The sequence below is a fragment of the Sus scrofa genome, chromosome 12 (assembly GCF_054392235.1).
Source record: "Sus scrofa isolate SSC_HxYL_T2T_F1_AM1 chromosome 12, Sscrofa_HxYL_maternal_Yorkshire_Landrace_v2.0, whole genome shotgun sequence".
Lineage (NCBI taxonomy): Eukaryota > Metazoa > Chordata > Mammalia > Artiodactyla > Suidae > Sus > Sus scrofa.
In genome coordinates this window covers 42,168,784-42,192,340 of record NC_139394.1, presented here as the reverse complement: position 1 = coordinate 42,192,340, position 23,557 = coordinate 42,168,784, and the positions used below count along the sequence as shown (strand labels likewise).

Here is a 23,557-nt window from a genome sequence, read left to right as displayed (position 1 = left end):
CCACAGTTCATGGCAATGCTGGATCCTTAACCCACTGAGCGAGGCCAGGGATTGAACCTGCAACCTCATGGTTCCTAGTCGGATTCGTCAACCACTGAGCCACGACAGGAACTCCTACAATATTTTATTTAAAAAACAAGATCTGGGACAAAAATGACAAATGGCTAAAAAAATAACAAAGCTGGGTGAAATTACATATTACACGTATGCTTGAAATACTGCTGTTACGGGTTGAACTGCATCCTCCAAAAGATAAGCTAAAGTCCTAACCTCCAAGTACCTGAGAATATGACCTCATTTGGAAAGACGGAAGACAGAAAGATAGAAGAGACATTCCATCCCTCTGAAGGCTGAGCGGATTCCACTGCCTGCCCTCCCACATCTCATGGCTAATTCCCTTAGGGGGAATAGCTCCTAGAAGACTCTGACTATCTGTTATGGGTTGAATTATATCCCCCTAAAAGATGCTTAAGTCCTAACCTCAGTACTGTTGAATGGGACCTTATATAAAATAAGGTCTTTGCAGATACAATCAAGCTAAGATGAGGTCATTTTAGGGTGGCTCCCAATCCAATATGACTGATTATCAGAGAAGAGAGACACAGGGGGTAGAAAGCCATGTGATGAAATAGACAGAGACAAGCCAAGGAACAATAATAAATGAGGGGAGTACCCGTTGTGGCTCAGTGGAAACGAATCTGACTAGCATCCATGAAGATGCAGGTCTGAGCCCTGGCATTGCTCAGTGGGTTAAGGATCCAGCGTTGCCTTGAGTTATGGTGTAGGTGGCAAACGAGACGCGGATCTGACATTACTGTGACTGTGCCCAGCAGCTACAGCTCCGATTCGACCCCTAGCCTGGGAACCTCCATATGCCACAGGTAAGGCCCTAAAAAAATACTACTACTAAATAAGGGACTCCACCAGAAGTTAAGAAAAAGGAAGGATTCTTCCCTGTAGATTTCAAAAATAGCGAGGCCCCGCCAACATCTTAATTTTGGACTTCTAGCCTCCAGAATTGTGAGATAAATAAATTTCTGTTGTTTTGAGTCACCCAGTTTGTGCTACTTTGTTACAGTCACCCTAGGAAACTAATACAATCGTACAATAAAAATTATTAAAAATTTAAAATACATATTTATGGCCCCTATATTGGTTATTTTTATCTATTGACTACCTGGAATCAGAGTATATGTTTATTGGTAGAGAGTTGGAAATCTGAAAAAAACAGGATCACAGTTAAACTCCAATACATAAAACTGGGTTTATGGATATATTCATTATCTTGATTGTGATAAACTGGATATATACAGTTCTCAAAAAAGATCAAAATGTACACAATTTAAATATGTGCATTTTATTGTATGTCTTTTATACCTCAAGAAAACCGTAAAAAAGGAAACAGATTCAGAAGTAAGTAAGTAAATTCAGAAGTAAGAAAGAAGATTCAGGAGTTCTCCTGTGGCACAGTGGGTTAAGGATCCAGCATTGTCACCGCAGTAGCTATGACACGGGTTCAATCCCTGGCCTGGGAACTTCCACATGCTGATGGTGCAGCAAAGAAAGAAAAGAAAAGAAAAGAAAAGAAAAGAAAAGAAAAGAAAAGAAAAGAAAAGAAAAGAAAAGAAAAGGAAAGAAAGAAAGAAAGAAAGAAAGAAAGAAAGAAAGAAGGAAAGAAAGAAAGAAGGAAAGAAAGAAAGAAGGAAAGAAAGAATGAATCTGAGAGATTTAGAAGCAGAAAGAGGGCAGGTTAGAAAAGGAAGAAAGAAGAGACAAAGGCCATCAGCCAGGGTAAGGGTATTATAAACCCCTTCCTAAATTTCCCCTAGGAAATTTACATTGCTTACTAAAATTCTTGGTAAGAGCAGATTTGTCTTTGGGGATCTCACAGAAAAGAATGAGGAGACAAAAGATAAGTAATCAAATGAATTAAAAATTAAGTAAATAAATGCATATCCTAGGAAATACAGATGGACAATAAATGAAAAACTAAGCTTATCTTCCATTTCATGTTTAGAGAATAAATGATGCCCTCTCATAACATTTCCTTGCTTAGTAGAACTTAAAAGTCTTGAATGAGGTGCCATCATCTTCTGAGCTTAGATAATTCAGCTAATAAAATTCATTTCTGAAGTTAAAACTAGTAAAACCATTAAGAAGAATTAAATGTTTTACCAAGAATTTGTATAAAACATTATCAAGTCAGTGAGCATTTGGTTGTTACCTGTGAAGTAGGCAAGAATAGATTTTTTTTTTTTCCCTATGGCTGTACCCATGGCATAGGGAGGTTCCTGGGCCAGGAACTGAATGTGAGCTGCAGCTGTGATCTATGCCACAGCTGTGGCAGTGCCAGATCCTTTAACCCACTGCTCTGGGCAAGGGATCAAACCTGTGCCTCTGCAGCAACCCAAGCAAACTGCTGCAGTCAGTTTCTTAACCCACTGCAGCACAGTGGGAACTCCCAAGGATAGATTACTACGTCCATTTCCTCAGAATTATTTTTTAAATAGTAGCTTTACTGAGATATAATGCACATTCCATAAAATTCAATCTTTTAAAGTGTACAAGTGATTTTTTAGTACATTTACAAGGTTGTCCAATCATCACCCCTATCTAATTCCAAACATTTTCACCCAAAAAGAAACCCCACAGTTATGAGCAGTAGCTCCCTATTATCTTCTCTCCTTAGCCTCTGGCAAACAATAACTGATATTCAATCTCTCTAGATTTGCCTCATCTGGACATTCATATGCCTGGAACCACACAATGTGTTGCCTATTTTGGCTGACATTTATCACTTAGCATACTGTTTCCACCTTCATCCATGTTGTAGCATGTATCAGATGGAGGAGAGCAGAACTTACACTGGAAAAGAGGCCTACATCAGAAAGAGCTATTATCAGAGATGTCTTTTTTCTTTTCTTTTTTTTTCCTCCTTTTTTCTTTTTGGGCTGTACCCTTGGCATATGGAAGTTTCAGGCTAGGGGCTGAATGAGCTACAGCTGCTGGCCTACACCACAGCCACAGCAACACAGGATCCGAGCCACATCTGTGACCTATACCACAGCTCACGCCAATGCCAGATCCCGAACCCACTGAGCGAGGGCAGGGATGGAACCCGCACCCTCATAGGTTCTAGTCGGGTTCATTAACCACTGAGCCACAAAGGCAACTTCCCAGAGGTGTCTTTTTACCCAAGAAACTTACCTGCCTAATAGGGCATCCTTTGTTTTCCCAACATCTCTGCCTTCCTATGGATGGACTTCCTTCCCCTTATACCCCTAGATCCTTATCCTTTTCCTTACTTCAGAATGTTATATGAGCCTCAGTAGCTGGCTGCCCTCTGGGTCTCAAATGTTTATGGGGCTCCTGGATGTACATACACAATTTGTTTCTCCTGTTAATCCGTTTTATATTAACTAGACCATCAACTATGTTAGACCAGTCAAAGATCCTAAAAGGGAAGAAGGGAAAAATTTTCTGCCCCTACACAGTACTTTATTCCCTCTTATTATCAAGAAATATTGGGAGTTCCCGTCATGGTGCAGTGGTTAACGTATCCGACTAGGAACCATGAGGTTGCGGGTTCGGTCCCTGCCCTTGCTCAGTGGGTTAACGATCCGGCGTTGCCGTGAGCTGTGGTGTAGGTTGCAGACGCGGCTCGGATCCTGCGTTGCTATGGCTCTGGCGTAGGCTGGCGGCCACAGCTCCGATTGGACCCCTAGCCTGAGAACCTCCATATGCCACAGGAGCGGCCCAAGAAATAGCAAAAAAAGATGAAAAAAAAAAAAAGAAATATTTTATTTTTGGTTATATCACATCTGCTTATGCTGAATGCCTCAGCTGATGGACCTTAGGACTGTTTCTATTTTGTAACCATTATCAACAGTGCTGTTACAAACATTTTCTTTTTTTCTTTTTTCTTTTTTTTTTTTTTGTCTTTTTGCCATTTCTTGGGCCGCTCCTGCAGCATATGGAGGGTTCCAGGCTAGGGGTCGAATCAGAGCCATAGCAGTGCAGGATCCGAACCACGTCTGCGACCTACACCACAGCTCACGGCAAATGCCGGATCCTTACCCCACTGAGCAAGACCAGGGATCGAACCCGCAACCTCATGGTTCCTAGTCGTATTCATTAACCCCTGCGCCACGATGGGAACTCCACAAACATTTTCTTAAAAGTAAATATATGCTTTCAGTTTTCGTGGGTATATACCTAGAAGTGGAAGTGCTGGGTCATATGAAAACTCAAGTGTTTAACAGTTTGAGTAACTGCCAGTTTTCCAAAGTGGCTGCATTATTTCACACTTTCAGCAACAATGTATGAAGGTTGCAATTTCTATACCCTCACTTCACCAATACTAATTATTATCTTTATTATTTTAGCTATCCGACCAATGTGAAGTGGTTTCTTATTATCATTTTAATTTACATTTTCCAATGTTTAGCATTTTTTCAAGTGCTTATTGGCTATATATATATCTTCTCTGGAAAGACATCAATTCAAACCCTTTCGCTGTCATCAAAAAAAATTTTTTTTCTTTTTAGGGCTGAACCTGCGACATATGGAGGTTCCCAGACTAGGAGTCCAATCAGAGCTGCACCTGCGGCCTACACCACAGCCACAGCAACGCAGGATCCGAGCTGAGTCTGCGGCCTACACAACAGCTCACGGCAATGCTGGATCCTTAACCCACTGAGGGAGGCCAGGGATTGAACCCACAACCTCATGGTTCCTAGTCGGATTCGCTTCTGCTGCGCCACCATGGGAACTCCTGTCATCAAAATTTTGAGGTAGATTATTCTGCATACAGAATGAGATAATAAAAATACTTACATTTTGCTTTCTCCTCATCTCTGCCTCTTGTAAGAAGGACAAGTCCAACTATTAAGTTATTGAAGTGCAGTCCTTTGGATGTTCCACCAAAAGAACAGTAAATCACCTATGAGAAAATGAATAATAAAGCCAACCTTAGACATTTCAGTTTTTAAGGAATTTGAAGATGGTATCACCTTTAAAATGTCTTATTCTCCATCTCCAAACAAGAACCTGGTAAACTTCAGTGTAATGATGCTAAGTGTAATGATGCTTACTCCCTTTTCTTCCTCCTTTACACCTTGTTATTACACTCAGCCAAGAATACACTGTACTTATTGTAAAGTACATATGTCACTGGCTCAATTTTTTTTTTTTTTGGTCTTTTGTCCTTTCAGGGCCGCACCCGAGGCATATGGAGGTTCCCAGGCTAGGGGTCTAATGGGAGCTGTTGCTGCCGGCCTACACCAGAGCCACAGCAATGCCAGATCTGAGCCACATCTGCAACCTACACCACAGCTCATGGCAACGCCAGATCCTTAACCCACTGAGCGAGGCCAGGGATCAAACCCAAACCTCATGGTTGCTAGTTGGATTCGTTTCCACTGCACCACAATGGGAACTCCACATACACTGAATTTTCTATCTCTCAGGAGTCCTCATAAAGGTCCAAGACGTTAAGTTCCTCCCCTTCAACAGACCCAATAATGTGATAAAGATGTTAAGACAATTAGAGAACTTCCTTTAACCTCCATTAAACTTATACACATCATTTTGATTTGAAGATCTACATTCTCTAAGTGAATGTTCAGAAATACAATGGCAATTATATTGCTATATATAAATGTACCTAATTAACATTCTGTACACCTTAAATTTATACAATGTTATAAGTCAAATATATTCAATCTTTTAAGTTTAAAAGAAGAAGGAAATTGGAAGTTATGAACCCTATTAGTATCCATGAGGATTTGGGTTTGATCCCTGGCCTTGCTCAGTAGAGTTAAGTTATGAACCCTACTAGTATCCATGAGGATTTGGGTTTGATCCCTGGCCTTGCTCAGTGGGTTAAGGATCCAGCATTTTGACCGTGGTATAGGTCAAAGACACAGCTTGAATCCCATGTTGCTGTGGCTGTGGTATAGGCTGGCAGCTGCAGCTCAGATTCAGCCCCTAGCCTGGGAACTTCCATATGCCATAAGCACAGCCTAAAAAAAAAAAAACAAAAAAAGGGAAGGAAGGAAATATAAGAAGACATGTTTTTACACTCTTCGAATTGAGTATTACAATAATCAGAAATAAAGAAAAGCTATTCTTAAAAAGTTCTCAGGTGGCTTGGCAGTTGGGGATACAGCGTTGTCACTGCTGTGGCTCAGGTCCACTGAGTCCGAGCTGCTGCCAAAAAAAAAGGGATAGTAACAGCAAACACCTAAATTCAGTCATTCAACAATTCTGTGTGGAGTGCTTAGTGTGATAGAGTGAGATAACATATAACAAACATATATTCGGTCTTCCTCCAGGTTCCTGACACAAGAGCTCTGGAATTCCTGGTTATAGGTGAATGGAGCATCTTTTGTTATTCATTTAAGCTCTTTTAAACACACCTGAATTTATGCTAATATTTATGCTAATTAGGTAATTCTTGCTGGGTCCTTACAAAGCTTAAGATTGGGAGTCCTGTAGTCAGAGGAACTAACGATGTGATTATAGAGGGTTAGAACCTTCAGCCCCACTCCCCAACCTCTGGGAAGTGGAGAGGTGCTGAAGATTGAGCTAATCACAAATGACCAGTGAGTTAATCAATCATGCCTATGTAATGGACCTTCCATGGGAACCCCTAAACTATGCAGTTTATTGGTGAACACATTAGGGTGCAGGAAGCGTGGAATATCCAGAAAGGACATGGAAGTTCTATGCACCACCCTCCTCCTAACTCATGCCCTATCCCATGCATCACTCCATTTGTCTGTTCTTCAGTTTTATCCTTTATAATCAACTGCTAATAGCAAATAACAACTTCCTGAGAACTGTGGGCCATTCTGATAAATTACTGAATCCCAAGAAGAAAACATGGGACCCCTCAACTTATAGCTGATTAGTCAGAAGTATAGGAGGTCAGGAACCTGCGACTGGCATCTCTGGAAGTGACCTGTGGGGTCTGCACAAACTCTGGGTAGTGAGTATCAAAACTGAACTCAATTGTACGACACCCAGTTAGTGTCCAGAGAGTTGAAGAACTGATGACTGGTGTGGCAGAAAAAGACCGCACATTTGGTGTCAGAAGTGCTGTGTTTTTAAAAAAACAAAAAAACCCTACTATCTGCCATGCGGAATTTGTCATTAAAATACATGATTAAAGATAATTCAAGAAATAGAACTGAAATGGCCAACATATGAAAATACATATTCATTAAATGCTATTTATAAGTATATTTAATAACACTGACAGCTCATGACACAAAGTGTGTGTCTCTAGTGCCACTGATAGCAAAAACTAGCATAGGGAGATGGCTCCAAATCAAAACATAAAAACGATAAAAAGAACTTAACAAATATACTTTGTGGAATAACTACTTTTAGTGGGCCTCTGCATAACCCAAGGAAGGTAACAGAAAAAACCCTCCCTCCCTGGGGGAGGGACAGGAAAACGTCATACCCCCAGACCTTTAAAAATTTCACTGAGAAAGTCTTCCCTTCCAAGATCCAGAGACACAACAGTAACAGCAGAGAATGCCCCCCACCCCGACACCCCTCACCCACCTCCACCACTGTGCTAGCAAACACTGAGGAACAAGTAACAACAGTCTACTGCTGAAGGGGAGTAAAGAGTGTGGAGAGAGATCTCTGAGGTACAGTAACAAGGAGAAAATACAATTGAAAGTTAAAGGCAGAGTAACAGGTATGACTGGGTCACACTGCTGTACAGCAGAAATTGGCAAAACATTGTAAATCAACTATACTTTAATTTGAAAAAAAAAAAGTTAAAGGCAGAGTAGACATTAGAAAAGTCCTCTGGCAAACAAGCCTCCACCCCACAGAAGGTAACCCTGGTCTGGAATTTGAAGCCTGTAGGGCACTGTGGGTAGCAATAGCAACACACACACACACACACACACACACACACAAACAGCTCAACTATAGACTAGACTCACCCACTACTCATGCTAAAGACCTAGCCAGGCTAAAAATACTAGTTAGCTCAGTCTCTACTATCTTATATAAAACATCCATCTTCCCACCACAAATTATAAGTCATACAAGGAAAAGGAAAAAAAAAAAAATACTTCGTATAATGACAAAGGAAAAACATGCGAATAGAGTTCAATGAACCTTTGTAATGTTGCGCTCAAAAGTAAACTTTACAGAATCACGTTAAGAGATTATCCAAAATGAAACACAGAGGGGAAAATATGTGGGGATGGGAGGGAACAACACAGAAAATCCAAGAGCTGTGAGAAAATACCAAATGATTGAACATGCATGTAACTGAAATCCTAGAAGCAAAAGAGAATGGGGCAGAAGAAATATCTCAAGAGGTAAAGGCTGAGAATTTTCCGAAATTAATAAAGACACAAAACCACAGACAGAACTTGTTCAGAGAACAAGTAGGATAAATCTCACTTCTAACCCCCGAAAAGCAATGAGACAAATCATATACAAACTACTCAAAACAAAAAATAAGAAGAAAATCTTTAAGGCAGCCAGAAAAAAGACACATTGCATTGAGAGAAACATTTCTCATCAAAAACTACATAAGCCAGAAAACAGGGGGGTGACACTAAACAAACAAACAAAAACCCACAACTGAGAATCCTATAACTAATGAAAATATCTTTGCAAAAGAAAGAATAGAGTTTTTCAGGAAAATAAAAACAGGGAAGTCATTACCAGCAAACCCATACCACTTAAAAGGGCAAAAGAAAGTACCTCACACTGAAGCAAATATGATACCAGATACTTGCATCTACACAAGGAAACAGTAATAACATAAATGAAGGTGAATATAAAATTTACTTGTTTTCTTATTTTTAATTGCTCTAAAAGACAACTGACTGGCTAAAGGAATAAAAGTAAAAATTTAATGTGTTTACCGTACATGAAAAGAACACATAATGACAGCACAGAAGATGAGATATAGCTTTATTTGCCAGTGAAAAATTAACCAAAGCATTACAGTGTTTTACCCCAACATCAACTCCATTAAATTTTTTTATCATATTATTTGCTTTTTATAAATTTGTATTTTTATAACAAAACAATAGCTAACACACTTGAACGGTTATTATGTGGCTTATAATTATTGCTGTATTTCACCAGTATTAAGCCTCAAGATGATTCCATGAGGAAGCTATTACTGGTGTTTCCATTTTATGGCTGAGGATAATTAGATCCCAAGGAGATTTAAGTAACTTGTCTAAAGTCATTAATCAATGAATTGGCAGGGTCAAGATTCAAACCTAAATTCCTGAAACCAAACATTTAACCACTTTATGTTCTATAGTACAATTATATGCATTCTCTAGTATTACATGAAATGAAAGACATCACTAGCAAGGTATATACCATTCTGGTGAAATATATTGAAGATTAAACTAAGAAATTGCAAAGTATCACAACCCTACAGACACCATGTTATTGGCATCCCTTTCCTTTCCACTTTGATAACATGGTCTCCTCACTTTTGACCACTTCATTGACTTTAATACAAAGAAAGCAAAGTAGCAAGAGTAAAATTAACAAATTTTGAGTAAGATATAATTTTCACTTTTGCAAGCATCTGTAAAATAAAGAAGATTTTGCTTTGAATATGTTTGGTTGGAATGATAGGATATACTAGTTACCTCACTCCCAAAATAAAAGAACAGCAATAACTTTCTAAAACCACAAAGTTCAAAAGTTCATATGACAGATGAGGAAAGGAGGCCCAGGAAATTTACTGTATTCCCTGAATTCTAAGGTGTATACATTTTCCACCTTTTATTAATGTTCTAGAAATCATGCATCTAACACATCAAATAGGTAGTATCTTCCTTCTACTTCAAAAGTTACTTTTAAATCAACGGTCACCTTACAACTGACAATGCTTTAACATTTATGAAATATTAAGTGCCATGCTCATTTCTACTCACACTGTTTTTAGGATTGACAAGAGGGGGAGTTCTGTCGTGGCTCAGAGGAAACGAATCTGACCAGCATCCATGAGGATACAGGTTAAATTCCTGGTCTTGCTCGGTGCGTTAAGGATCTGGCATTGCCGTGAGCTGTGGTGTAGGTCGAAGATGCATCTCAGATTTGACATTGCTGTGGCTGTGGTGTAGGCCAGCAGCTACAGCTCCTACTGGACCCCTAGCTTGGGAACCTCCATATGCCAGGGGTGTGGCCCTAAAAAGACAAAAAAGGGGGGAGGGATTGACAAGAGAGGTTGTACACAAAATAGTGATAGTAAGGATATTTTGATACTACTTTTTTTTTTTTTTTTTTTTTTTTTGTCTTCTTGCCATTTCTTGGGCTGCTTCCACAGCATATGGAGGTTCCCAGGCTAGGGGTCGAATTGGAGCAATAGCCGCTAGCCTATGCCACAGCCACAGCAACTCGGGATCCGAGCCGCGTCTGCAACCTACACCACAGCTCACGGCAACACCAGATCCTTAACCCACTGAGCAAGGCCAGGGATGGAACCAGCAACCTCATGGTTCCTAGTCAGATTCGTTAACCACTGAGCCACAAAGGGAACTCCTGATACTACTTTTTAAAGAGCACATAAGTGTTAACTATAACTTGTTAAAAGATCTTTCTTTAAAAATCCCTCTAATGCTTTTTTGTAGCTATTTTAAAAAATCAAGGAGAATAAAGCTATCTTCTTAAACATTTGGAGACCATCAATATCCAGATTGAGACTCAGCATACATACTGTTTGTTACACTAATGTGTAAAATTGACGCCTGTGGTAATGATCTCACCAGCCTCCTTTCAGACAATGATATAATCCAGTAAATAATATGATTAGTTGAGAAGATTGGGAAATTCATTGGCATTTTAAAAAAGAAAGGCTTATACTCTAAATTGCCAAGAACCTACCCTTTGCCATATAGTTAGAAGGTTAAAAAAAAAGACAGATGTGTGCAGGTGGTCCAGAGTTAAGGAAGGGTTGTGTCATGTTTCAATGACATTCTACAGCCCTCGTGTTTTTCCTTTCAGGGTCTATTGGGCAGAAGGTACAAGGGCACTCCACCATTCCTTGGGGTAAGTAGTAAGTGAGGCATATTGTTTCATATTAGGACTTCTGGAGTCAGGGATGCCCGAGTTTGAAGCTGGACTTTCTTAATATACCAGCTATGTGATCTTGGGCAAATCACTTAACTATCTGCGTCTTAACTACATTCCATTATAGAGGCAATATCACCTGTCTTCTCATTTTAAGACCCAGGCAGAAGAGCAGTCCCTGTGTGTAAAATGCCATTCGCAGGGCAGAAGACAAGAAAAGCTGAGCTTGGAGTTACGTCATGGCGCAGTGGTTAACAAATCCAACTAGGAACCATGAGGCTACGGGTTCGATCCCTGGCCTTGCTCGGTGGGTTAAGGATCCGGCGTTGCCACGAGCTGTAGTGTGGGTCGCAGACGCGGCTCGGATCCCGCATTGCTGTGGCTTTGGTGTAGGCCGGTGGCTACAGCTCCGATTCGACCCCTAGCCTGGGAACCTCCATATGCCGAGGGAGCAGCCCAAGAAAGGCAAAAAGACAAAAAAAAAGAAAAAAGAAAAGAAAAGAAAAGCTGAGCTTGACTCCACTTTGTTAACTAGTAAGAATTAAGAATTGATGAGCTTTTCGCCTTGGAAAATATTTTTCCTAAATAAACTCTATTACACTTTTTTTCTCCCTTTTTGGCCACCCTGTAGCATATGGAGTTCCTGGGCCAGGGATCGGATCCAAAACTGCAGTTGCAACCTAAGTTGCACCTTTATTACACCTTTTAAATGGCTTGATTAATAGTCAATAGAACCAGATTAATGTTTTGTTTTTTCTTTTTCTGGACGCCAGGGGTTGATGTGGGATCTCAGTCCCCAGACCAGGGATTAAACCCAGGCCATGGCGGTGAAGTGGCAAGTCCTAACCACTAGATCACCAGGGGACTCCCCCAAATTAATGCTTTTAAATTTTCATTTCACTTTACACAATCTTCATGAGCATCAACACATTTCTGTTGAAGATTTTAATGAAGATTTGATTATCAATTGTTTTTTTCTCCATATCAAAACTTTTCTATACTATATTTTGAGGCTGTTATTTCTATGAAATCCAGTTTTCTTACATCAAATTTAGTTGATCTAAATTTGTTAATGAAGAATTGATTTTTCTGGAGTTCCTGTCGTGGCATAATGGTTAACGAAGCCGCCTAGGAACCATGAGGTTGCAGGTTCAATCCCTGGCCTTGCTCAGTGGGTTAAGGATCCGGTGTTGCCGTGAGCTGTGGTGTAGCTCGCAGAAACAGCTTGGATACCGAGTTGCTGTGGCTCTGGAGTAGACCGGCGGCAACAGCTCTGATTAGACCCCTAGCCTGGGAACCTCCACATGCTGCGGAAGCGACCCCAGAAAAGGCAAAAAGACCAAAAAAAAAAAAAAAAAGAAAAAAAAAAGAAAAGAAAAAAAGGATTTTTCTGGAAATGTCTAAACAACCAGCTCTCTATGCTTTAAGAAAAACCTGCTATCGTTTATTCTTAATTTGATAAATATTTTACTGTATATCTCTACAAGATACTTTAAAAACATAACCATGATATCATTATCACAGCTAAAAAAACCCTCATGAATGGGATTAGTTCTCTTATAAAAGAGGCCTAAGAAAACTCCCTTGGGAGTTCCCAACAAGGCTCAGTGGAAATGAATCTGACTAGCACCCATGAGGACGCAGGTTCAATCCTTGGCCTTGCTCAGTGGGTCAGTGATCCAGCATTGCCATTAGCTGTGGTGTAGGTCACAGACTTAGCTCCGATTCGACCCCTAGCCCGGAAACATCCGTATGCCAAGTGTGCGCCCTAAAAAGACAAAAACAAAGAGTGCTCCCTTGCCCCTTCTGCCAAAGGAGGACACAATGGAAAGGAAGTGTCAGATCAGACACTGAATCTGTGTGCACCTTAATATTGGGCTGTTCTCACAGCCTCCAAAAGTATGAGAAATAAAATTCTGTTCACACACCACCCAGAATATAGTATTCTGTTATAGCAGCCTGAATAGACTGAGACAAAGATTAGCAAAAATTCCTTAGTATCACCAAATATCTAGTCAGTATTTAAATTTCCCCAACTGTCTCATTTTAAAAATATATAACTGTTTGCTAGTCTCTTAAGTCTCTCGATCTGTAGGTTTCTTTTCTTTCCCCCTCTTCTTCTTACTTCCCTTCTTTCTTTTTCATCACAATTTATTTGCTAAAGAAACCAAGATGTTTTCCTGTGGAGTTTCTCAGTCTGCATTTTGTTGACTGTATTGTCTACCCTCTCTATTTGCTATAAAGCGGTAGTTAGAGAAGTGATTGCATTTAAATTATACTTTTTGGCAAGAACCATCTCCCAGTTGGTGCTATTATATCTCCATCTGGAGGCACAAAATGATTTTTTGTAATATCAGGAGCAATTAATGATCACTGGCTAGGTTCATAACTTCATTAAAGGTTAAAAATGCTGGTAATTCTCCTGATTTTGGATGGAATATTTCTACAAAGAGAAAAATTCTCCTACTCTACTACTTGGTTACCATGAGATAAACTTTGTATAAAACAGAATAAACTGATTCTTTATTAACCAGAACAGCTGATTCTTCTTCATTAATCAGTTTTTTAAATATGAGTTGGTTTCTCAGCATTTTTCAAAAGTATCTGTGCAGAAAAAAGAAAATATAGAAGACCTAAGACTGCTATCCTTAGATCTGCTGGTAAGTCTGGCCCTTGATTAATCTAGGAACCTGCATTTCAGGAAAGTTTCTACCATACCCTAAATATTAAATGTGGTTAAATGCCTAAGCGGTTTGTAAAAACAATGTAGTTTATACTCAACAACATCTGATTTTCTTTTGGAAGTTTGGAATTCTGGTATGTGATAGATAGAGGGTACCCAGGTGGACCAGCTCCAATAAAAGCCCTGAGCACTAAGTCCTTCTAAAGAGCTTCCCCAGTAGAAAACATTTCACACCTGGTGTCCCAACTTATTGTCAGAAGAACTGTGTACATCCTGTGTGATTCCCCTGGAAGAGGACTCTTAGAAGCTTGCACCTGGTTTTCTCCAGACTTTGCCCTATATGCCTTTTCTCTTTGCTGATTTTGCTTTGTATCCTTCTGCTATAATAAATCACAGTACTGAGTATGACTATCTGCTGAGTCCTGGGAGCCCTTCCTATGAATCATGAATCCAAGGTGATCTTGGAAACCCTGTGTCCAAAGGGGTTTATTTATTTATTTGTTTGTTTGTTTGTTTGTTTAGGGCCATACCCGTGGCATATGGATGCTCCACGTCTAGGGGTCTAATCAGAGCTATAGCCACCGGCCTACGCCACAGCCACAGCAACAAGAGATCCAAGCCACGTATTCAACCTACACCACAGCTCATGGCAACGCCAGGTCCTTAACTCAATGAGCAAGACCAGGGATCGAACCTCCGTCCTTATGGATGCTAGCCAGATTTGTTTCTACTGTGCCACGATGGGAACTCCTAAATTTTTTTTTTTTTTTTTTTTTGGTCCTTTTCAGGGCTGTACCCATGGCATATGGAGGTTCCCAGGCTAGGGGTCTAATCAGAGCTGTAGCCATCCGCCTATGCCAGAGCCACAGCAATGCCAGGTCTGAGCTGCATCTTCGACCTACACCACAGCTCAGGGCAATGCTGGATCCTTAACCCACTGAGCGAGGCTAGGGATCAAACCGGCAACCTCATGGTTCCTAGTCATATTCATTTCCATTGCACCAAGAGGAGAACTCCAGAAGGGGTATTTTTAAAAATACTGTATTTGATATGCTGCAATTTCCTTACAATTATCCTTAGTGATAACCAACGTTTCCATCTTTATCCCTTGTAGAGGGTGACTCTTCAAAATGGCTCCTGAATCCCTTTTATATGACTCAAAGTAGTGTCTGAAACCTACCTTTCTCTCTGGTGTGACAAGATATTCTAAACTCACATTATACATTTCCTAGCACAGACCTAGAATAAGACATTTTTCCAAGCAGCCCTGGTTCTTTTAAGTGGGAAATGATATTTTAGAGATCACAATCAGGATACTAGGGGTGCTTACTACTTGGGTATTAATGAATGTTTCTCAAACTTTTCACTGAAAAATAAAACACATCATGAATTTCTACGAATATTCCCACACACATACAATCCTTTACACTTTATCTCCAACTAAGCCAATCATCACATTTTGATAGATTAATGTTTCAATGTTCCTTTCTAGAGGGCATTGTGGAACTAAGATAACAGGGAGGTAAGATAATAAGAAGATAATTCTAAATGATAATGTCAAAAGGGAATTTGAGGAGTTCCCGTAGTGGCGCAGTGGTTAACGAATCCGACTAGGAACCATGAGGTTGCGGGTTCGGTCCCTGCCCTTGCTCAGTGGGTTAACGATCCGGCATTGCCATGAGCTGTGGTGTAGGTTGCAGACGTGGCTCGGATCCCGCGTTGCTGTGGCTCTGGCGTAGGCCGGTGGCTACAGCTCCGATTCGACCCCTAGCCTGGGAACCTCCATATGCCGCGGGAGCGGCCCAAGAAATAGCAACAACAACAACAACAACAACAACAACAACAACAAAAAGACAAAAGACAAAAAAAAAAAAAAAAAAAGGGAATTTGAGAGCATAAAGCATGAGAATACTGAACGTAGATATTTGTAAGAGACTTCTGATGCTCTCACAGATGTAGTCCTCCTTCCTCTGGGGACATGAGGCATGAATACATTTCCTCATGCTCCTTGCAAGTGAACAGGGTTATATGACTACTTCTGGCCAAAAAGTCATGGACAGAAATGACAGGCACCACTTCTGTGATTAGGCCAAGTACCTAATCACAAGAGAGGTGAATAGTACCCAAAACTCATATGGAGTGGACCAATCAAGACAGAAAAGAGACCCCAATTAACACCTAGTCCATTTAGTAGAAACCTCAAAAAAGTCAATATGCAGTATTAGAACTAAACTAGATTTTGGAGTAAAGACCCAACATAACAAAGCTTTAAAACAAGCCTCACAAGGATTACACTAATCTGGAACTAATTTAACTATGTGCTAGAATAAAAGACTACCAGCACTCTTTGAATAAAGACACAAAATTTAGGAATTCCCGTCAGGGTGCAGTGGTTAATGAATCCGACTAGGAACCATGAGGTTGCGGGTTCGATCCCTGGCCTCACTCAGTGGGTTAAGGATCTGGTGTTGCTGTGAGCTGTGGTATAGGTCGAAGACACGGCTCAGATCCCAAATTGCTGTGGCTCTGGCATAGGCCGGCAGCTACAGCTCTGATTAGACACCTAGCCTGGGAACCGCCATATGCTGTGGGAGCAGCCCAAGAAATGGCAAAAAGATATACACACACACAAATACAGTATCTGAAATAAAAAGCTTGTTGTAGAGCTTTAACAGCCTACTTAAAACTGGCAAATAAAAGATCAATGAACTTGAAGACAAAATGTAACTACCCCAACTGAAGTACAGTAAGAAAAAAAAGCTACCTACAAATGAGGGGCAGGAGAGAGATGGAAAATAAATAAAATAGAGATAATAATCAGTCTCAGTAATGTGAAAAATCATCAAGCATTTTTATATACATATAACTGGAAGCCAAGAAAGAAAAAGGAAGGGGAGGTAAAAGGGAAGAAGAGTGGCTAAATACCTCCTACATCTGATGATAAACCCACAGATCAAGACGCTCAAAGGAGCTCGAACAAGATAAATGCAGAAAGCCAAGCTAAGGTATATCAATAAATTTCTGAGAAACAATGATTGAAAAAAATCTGATTGAAAATTATAAATACAAAGAGTGTTTGATTTAAAATTATGTACCTTCCTTGGAAAAAAGTCTCTGAGGAAGTGCCAAACTGTCATTTTTTTCATCATAACTATTAAACACTCTTTATCAGTGATTTGGTGACACGGAAGGCATGTGTATTAATTTTGTAAATGACGAAGCTGGGAGGAATGGCTCTAAAATAGGTAACAGAATACACAATCGAATTTATCTTAGGCGGAAGTTCCCACGTTGTGGCACAACGAAAACGAGTCTGACTGGAATCCATAAGGATGCGACTTCAAGCCCTGGACTCACTCAGTGGGTCAGGGATCCAGTGCTGCAATGAGCTGTGGTGCTGGTCACAGACGTGGCTTGGATCCTGAGTTGCTGTGGCTGTAGCATAGGCTGGCAGCTGTAGCTCTGATTTGACCCCTAGCCTGGAAACATTCATATGCCATGGGTGCAGCCCTAAAAAAAAGAAAAGCAAAAAAAAAAATTTTATCTTAGGCAGGGACACCGGGCTACATGCAACAAGATTAAATGCAATACATTTAGAGTTTTGTAAAAACTTAGAATTACATGTAAGGATAGAAAAACAAGATCAAGCTTGGAAATTTTAGCCAACAAAGCTATGGCCTTTTTTGCTTAAGCTAATATAATGCTCTGCTGCATGGCAGTGATTAAAGAATTAAGCATTCTCTCACTGTTCATTAATTTAATTCCATCTAGAGAACAGCATAGAATTAACCAGTATGATATTAACTATGGTTCAGAAGCAGCAGGGGGAAAGAATTTGTTCATATGCCTAGAAAGGCAAGTTCCAGTGTCCCAATTCAAATAGCTGAATTCCATTTTTGAGAGGCTGCAGATTTCCAATGGGAATTCTAGTAGAGACAGCAGGAACTATGGGATCATGACACTTGCCAAAATCCCCAGTGGCTTCTAGCTCCACCTCTATCTCTAAAACCAGAAAATGAGGCTGATACTAGGTCAGGTTTAATATATAGAATTGTTTCAATGCCTCCAAATTTAAAGGGGATGGAATGAAAAAACAAAAATTACACTGAATTCATATCTTACATTTTCAAGGTAATTTGTCACATTGATTTAAAATATCCAATACTTAGCAAGACACAAAAACTTTAACAATGTAAGAGAAATATTAAACAGAGAAGAATGTCTGAGTTAAAACTGACCACTTGCAAGTTATTTATTACAATGGGATACTATTCAGCCATAAAAAGAAATGAAGTTCTAACACACCCTACAACAAGATGAATCTTGAAAATATTATGCAAAGGAAATAAGCCACACACAAAAGGAAATATATTGTATGATTTCACTTACATGAAATATTTAAAACAGGCAAATTCATAAAGAGAGCAAGCAGCTTGGGGAGGGGAAAAGGTAGTGTTTTTACTGCTCCATAGGTACAGAGGTTCTGGCAAAGGTAATAAAAACATTTTAAAGAAAGTGTAGTAGGAAAGAACAAATCTGACTCCATATTACATCTGTTCTGTGGCCTGTGCTTAGCAATTTTAGGAAATTTAAGTGATCCTTAACTCACAAGGCCACCAGGGAACTCTGAAAGAGTTCTTACCACAAGGAAAAAAAATTTTTCTGCTTTCTTTTTTATATGTATATGAGATGATAAATGTTAACTAAAATTACTGCGGTAATATTCCAAGAAACATGTAAGTCAAATTATCATGCTGTATACCTTAAACTTTGGTGCTGTATGTCACTTTAAATCTCAATAAAACTGGAAGAAAAAAATAGCAAGAGATAACAAAGTGTTGGTGAGGATGTGGAGAAAAGTGAACCCTGGTGCACTGTTGGTGGGAATGTAAATTGACACAGCCATTATGGAAAACAGTATAAAAGTTCCTCAAAAAATTAAAAATAGAACTACCATACAATCCAGCAATCCTACTTCTGGGAATATATCCAAAGGAAATGAAAACAGGATGTCAAAAACATATATGTAACACCCATTTTTCAATGCAGCATATATTGCTCACAATAGACAAGATATGGAAACAACTTGAGTGTTGATCAACAGATGAATGGGTAAAGACATGATACACTTATACAATGAAATATTATTCAGCCATGGGAAAGAAGAAAACCCTGCCATCTGCAACAACATGAATAAATCTTGAGAGAAACAAGCCAGAGAAAGAAAGAAAAATACTGCATTGGTATCACTTATATGTGGAATCCTAAAAAGAAAAAGAAAAAGTCAAACTCTTAGAGATTAGAAAAGTGGCTCCCAAGGCCTGGAGGAATGGAGGAAAACAGGTAAGATGAATAAGGTCTGAGGACCTAATGCATATTATAACAGGGTAACAACAGTTGATAACACTGTATTACATGCTACTAATTCCACCTTGCAAAGAGAACTTAAATGTTCTTACCAAAAACAACAAACAAAAAACCCCAGGAGGGAGGGAGTTCCCATAGTGGCTCATCAGATATGAATCTGACTAGCATCCATGTGGATGCAGGTTTGATTCCTGGCCTTGCTCAGTGGGTTAAGGATCCAGCATTGCTGTGAGCTGTGGTGTAGATCACAGATGCAGCCGGGATTCTGCATGGCTGTGGCCTAGGCGAGGAGCTGTAGCTACAGATCAACCCCTAGCCTGGGAACCTCCATATGACATGGGTGTGGCCTTAAAAAGACAGAAAAAAACACCAGGAGTTAGGTTCTGTAAACTCCAGAGTAATAAAGGTTTGAGAAATCTAAAGAAACTGCTATAATGGCAATTTCTTTTTTTTTTTTTTTTTTTTTTTTTTTTTGTCTTTTTGCCTTTTCTAGGGCTGCTCTCAAGGCATATGGAGGTTCCCAGGCTCGGGGTCCAATGGGAGCTGCAGCTGCCAGCCTACGTCAGAGCCACAGCAACGCGGGATCCCAGCCACGTCTTCGACCTACGCCACCGCTCACAGCAACGCCAGATCCTTAACCCACTGAGCAAGGCCAGGGATCAAACCCGTAGCCTCATGGTTCCTAGTCGGATTCATTTCCGCTGTGCCACGACAGGAACTCCAGCAATTTCTTAATAGAATAACTATCCCGATTCATACTTTTAAGATGCATCTTAACTCTAACAGGATACTTCATAAATTGGTGAGATCTTTCCTTCTGGAAAGGGAAACCAAGTGGCTAGGGCACTGAGCAGAAAGGAGATTTTCCACTACCTGTTTTTTTTTTTTTTTTTTCAAATTTTGAACTATGAGAATGTACCATTGTTAAAAAGCATAGAAAGAGAGTAAGAAAGGAAAAAAGATATGTATTTCTCAAATGTCTTCACAAGCCATATCATACTGACAAAGATCTAAATCAGGTAAAAAATGAGGCCATATGCACCAGACAAAACAGTTTTTCTTTCTTTCTTCCTTTGTTCCTTTTTTTTTTTTTTTTTTTTTTTTTTTTAAGTCTTTTTAGAGCCAAGCCCAGGCACATGGAGGTTCCCAAGCCAGGGGTCGAATTGGAGCTGTAGCAGCTATAGCTCCAGTTTGACCCCTAGCCTAGGAACTTCCATATGCCACAAGTGCAGTCCTAAAAAAAGCAAAAAAGAAAGAAAGAAAGAACAAACGAAAGAAATCAAGGAAGGAAGGAAGGAAAGAAAGAATCCAGGAGTTCCTGTGGTGGCTCAGCAGTACGAAACCCAACTAGTATCCATGAGGACTCAGGTTCAATCCCTGGCCTCGCTCAATGGGTTAAGGATCCGGTATTGCTGTGAGTTGTGGTATCAGTGCGGCTCAGATCTGATGTTGCTGTGGCTGTGATATAGGCCGGCAGCTGTAGCTCTGATTAGACCCCTAGCCTGGGAACTTCCATGTGCCATGGGTATTGGCCCTTGAAACAAAAAAAAAGAAAAAGAAAAGAATCCAGTAACCTAGCAACAATCTACACTACCTTGAAGGAAGACCATGTGCATCCAAGCTCCAGAAACACTCAAGGCACAAACCCCAAAAGTTAAAACACAAGAAAAGTAGATACAGGATCTGAATCTTGTTACATGAAGTCAGGGAAAGTTCTTGAAGAGTAACATTTCCACGTAGCCAAAACAGAAATATAGGTGAAAGTGGAAAAAACTAGGTAAAAGAGGACATTATACCAAAACTGGAGATGAACTACCATATTTTAATCTATGTTACCAACCCTTGTGCATATATACACACACACACACACACACACACACACACATATATGATTTAAATAGCAGCATGACAATCCCAGTTAAACCAATATCGGGTCAAAGAAGGAACTAATAATATAAGCCTTGATGTCTACCCCCAAAATGAGGAAAATAAGGAAGAAGTTGGTCTTCTCCCCTACCTCTTTATCTTTGATTATAAAAACATAGTCCTCTTTGTTCTGGGGGCTGCTGCATTCCTTTGCCAGCCCACTTGTTTCTCTCACAAGTGTCTTATGCTAAAAAACTCACTTGGCCTGCCACTTTACCTCACATGGAATTCTTTCTGCAACGAGACAAAATAACCTGAGCTTCAGTAAGTCCTGACACCAGGTGAGCGGTTTCAATTACAAGACAGTGGGTTCAGAGTTCTCTTCTGGCACAGAGGGTTTAGGATTCAGAGTTATCACTGCAGCAGCTTGGGTCACTGCTGTGGTGTGAGTTCTTTCCCTGGCCCAGGAACTTCCATATGCCTCAGGCACAGACAAAAATAAAATAAAAGACATCAAGTTCAAGTGTTCTCCTAAGTCAGGGATCACGGATTCTGAAGTGTGGGTAGATTCCAGTTCCAGCCCATGGGTTCGTGTTCCAATCTGAGTTTTGACTGGGTTTGAGGCCCACCTGAGAAGGAGTGCAGTTTCAGAATCAACCTGAAAAATAAGTACATGAGCTTGCAATTCAGGTGAGTTTTCATTGAAACATAATGGTTAACAACTCTGGAATCAAACAGATCTGAGGTCAAATCCTAGCTCTTCTAATTAGTTGTATGGTTTTGGATAAATTATATAACTTCAACTTGCACATCTAGAAAATGGAATTAAACAATAATAGCACCTTCACCTTGCATGGTGTTGTTAGAATTAAATGAGATGATAATTTACATAAAATGTTCATCCTAGTGCCAGGTGCACAGTATATAACTCCATCAATTTTAGTCGTCATCATCATTCATGGGAGGCACTACAGAACAGTAGCTAATTAGGATCTGAATACTTGGACTTGAATCCTGCATCTGCTCATTAGCTTTAACACTTGAGCAAGTAACCTAACCTCCTTAGGCCTTAGTATCTTTTTATCATTCATAAAGTGGTAGTAATATTAGTACTTGCATCATGACAAATGTCATATAATTTTTTTTGGAGTTTTTCTCTTTTTGCCTTTTCTAGGGCTGCTCCCTCAGCATATGGAGGTTCCCAGGCTAGGGGTCGAATTGGAGCTGCAGCTGCAGGTCTACGCCAGAGCCACAGCAACACAGGATCAAAGCCACATCTGCGACCTACACCACAGCTCACGGCAATGCCAGATCCTTAACCCACTGAGCAAGGCCAGAGATCGAACCCGCAACCTCATGGTTCCTAGTTGAATTCGTTAACCACTGAGCCACGACGGGAACTCCCAAATGTCATATAATTTAAATGAATAGATGAAAATTTGTGAATTTACTAGACAAACACAATCTTAACCAAGTATTCAAAGTTAACACCCCCATTAGTAGCATAATGTGGTTGTTCAAAATACTAAACGACATATTTGTAAAGCAGCTAATAAAGTAACTTGCATATAATATTAATCAATAAAGTCTCTCATAGTAATGTATTAGCTCTGAGGGAAAGGTCTAGTTTCAAATAAACAAATTATTTTTATTTGTACCTCCTGTAACATTTGTAAACTGTGTTATTCTATACAAGTATGATCTGGCTAGTTTTGGGTTTAGCTAAAACTATTCATAGAAAGATTAAACTAACAACCTTTGCCATATAACATGATGCTCTCAAAAGGTCTAGCAGAGAAACAAACTAATGATAAATTCAGGTAGTGTATCTCTTTGGAGTTGAAAGATATTAAATAAATATCCTATTATCTTTCAAAGAAAAATATCAGTATTTAGCTTAATAAAAAGTTTCAATTAAAAAATATAAGATGGGAAAAAGACAAAAAAAAAAAAAAAAAAAAAAAAGGATGGGGAGTTCCCGTTGTGGCTCAGGGGTACAAACCCAACTGGTAACCAAGAGGAGGTGGGTTCCACCTCTGGCCTTTCTCAGTGGGTTAAGGATCTGGCATTGCCATAAGCTGTGGTGTAGGTTGCAGAGGTGGCTTGGACCTGGCATTGCTGTGGCTGTGGCATAGGCTAGCAGCTGTAGCTCCAATTCGACCCCTGGCCTGGGAACTTCCATATGCCGCAGGGGTGGCCCTAAAAAGACATAAAAAAAAATTTAGGATGAACAGACTTTCCAAATATTTGAGTAAATGTACCACAGAATTTTTAGGAAAAATTCTACATGAAAAGTATTCTAAATAATATTTTCTTCCTACTACTAGCTTTAACAGCTAGTTTTGCTCCCAAAGGCGCATGACCAAAAGGAAAAATTCCACACAGCTCTACACATTTACAACATAATCTGAAAACAAAGCAAAATAAAAATAACACTTTTCTGATTAAAAAGAGGAAACAAAAATATTCATAAAGCCAAGTAAGTAACAAAAATTATACCCATCATAATAAATATATCATATATGTGCCAGGGATCAAATGAGGTAAGGAAGACAGTAAGGA

General features: G+C 39.7%; 1 protein-coding gene and 1 long non-coding RNA gene across 7 annotated transcripts in view; both read right to left on the bottom strand.

The window, feature by feature from the left end:
* The window catches only part of USP32 (ubiquitin specific peptidase 32), a 250,342-nt gene that overhangs the window by 117,003 nt on the left and 109,782 nt on the right, over nt 1-23,557 (bottom strand). For all 6 annotated transcript variants that reach the window (XM_084985059.1, XM_084985061.1, XM_084985058.1 and 3 more), the window contains one exon: nt 4,837-4,942. In XM_084985059.1, the coding sequence (XP_084841185.1) occupies nt 4,837-4,942 (106 nt within the window). The remainder of the gene's footprint in view (nt 1-4,836; nt 4,943-23,557) is intronic.
* Nucleotides 5,182-10,554, bottom strand: LOC146398226 (uncharacterized). The gene is made up of 3 exons (XR_014821363.1): nt 10,473-10,554; nt 6,021-10,076; nt 5,182-5,245 (listed from the first exon to the last, which is right to left on the bottom strand). It is a non-coding gene; the product is annotated as an uncharacterized LOC146398226 (long non-coding RNA).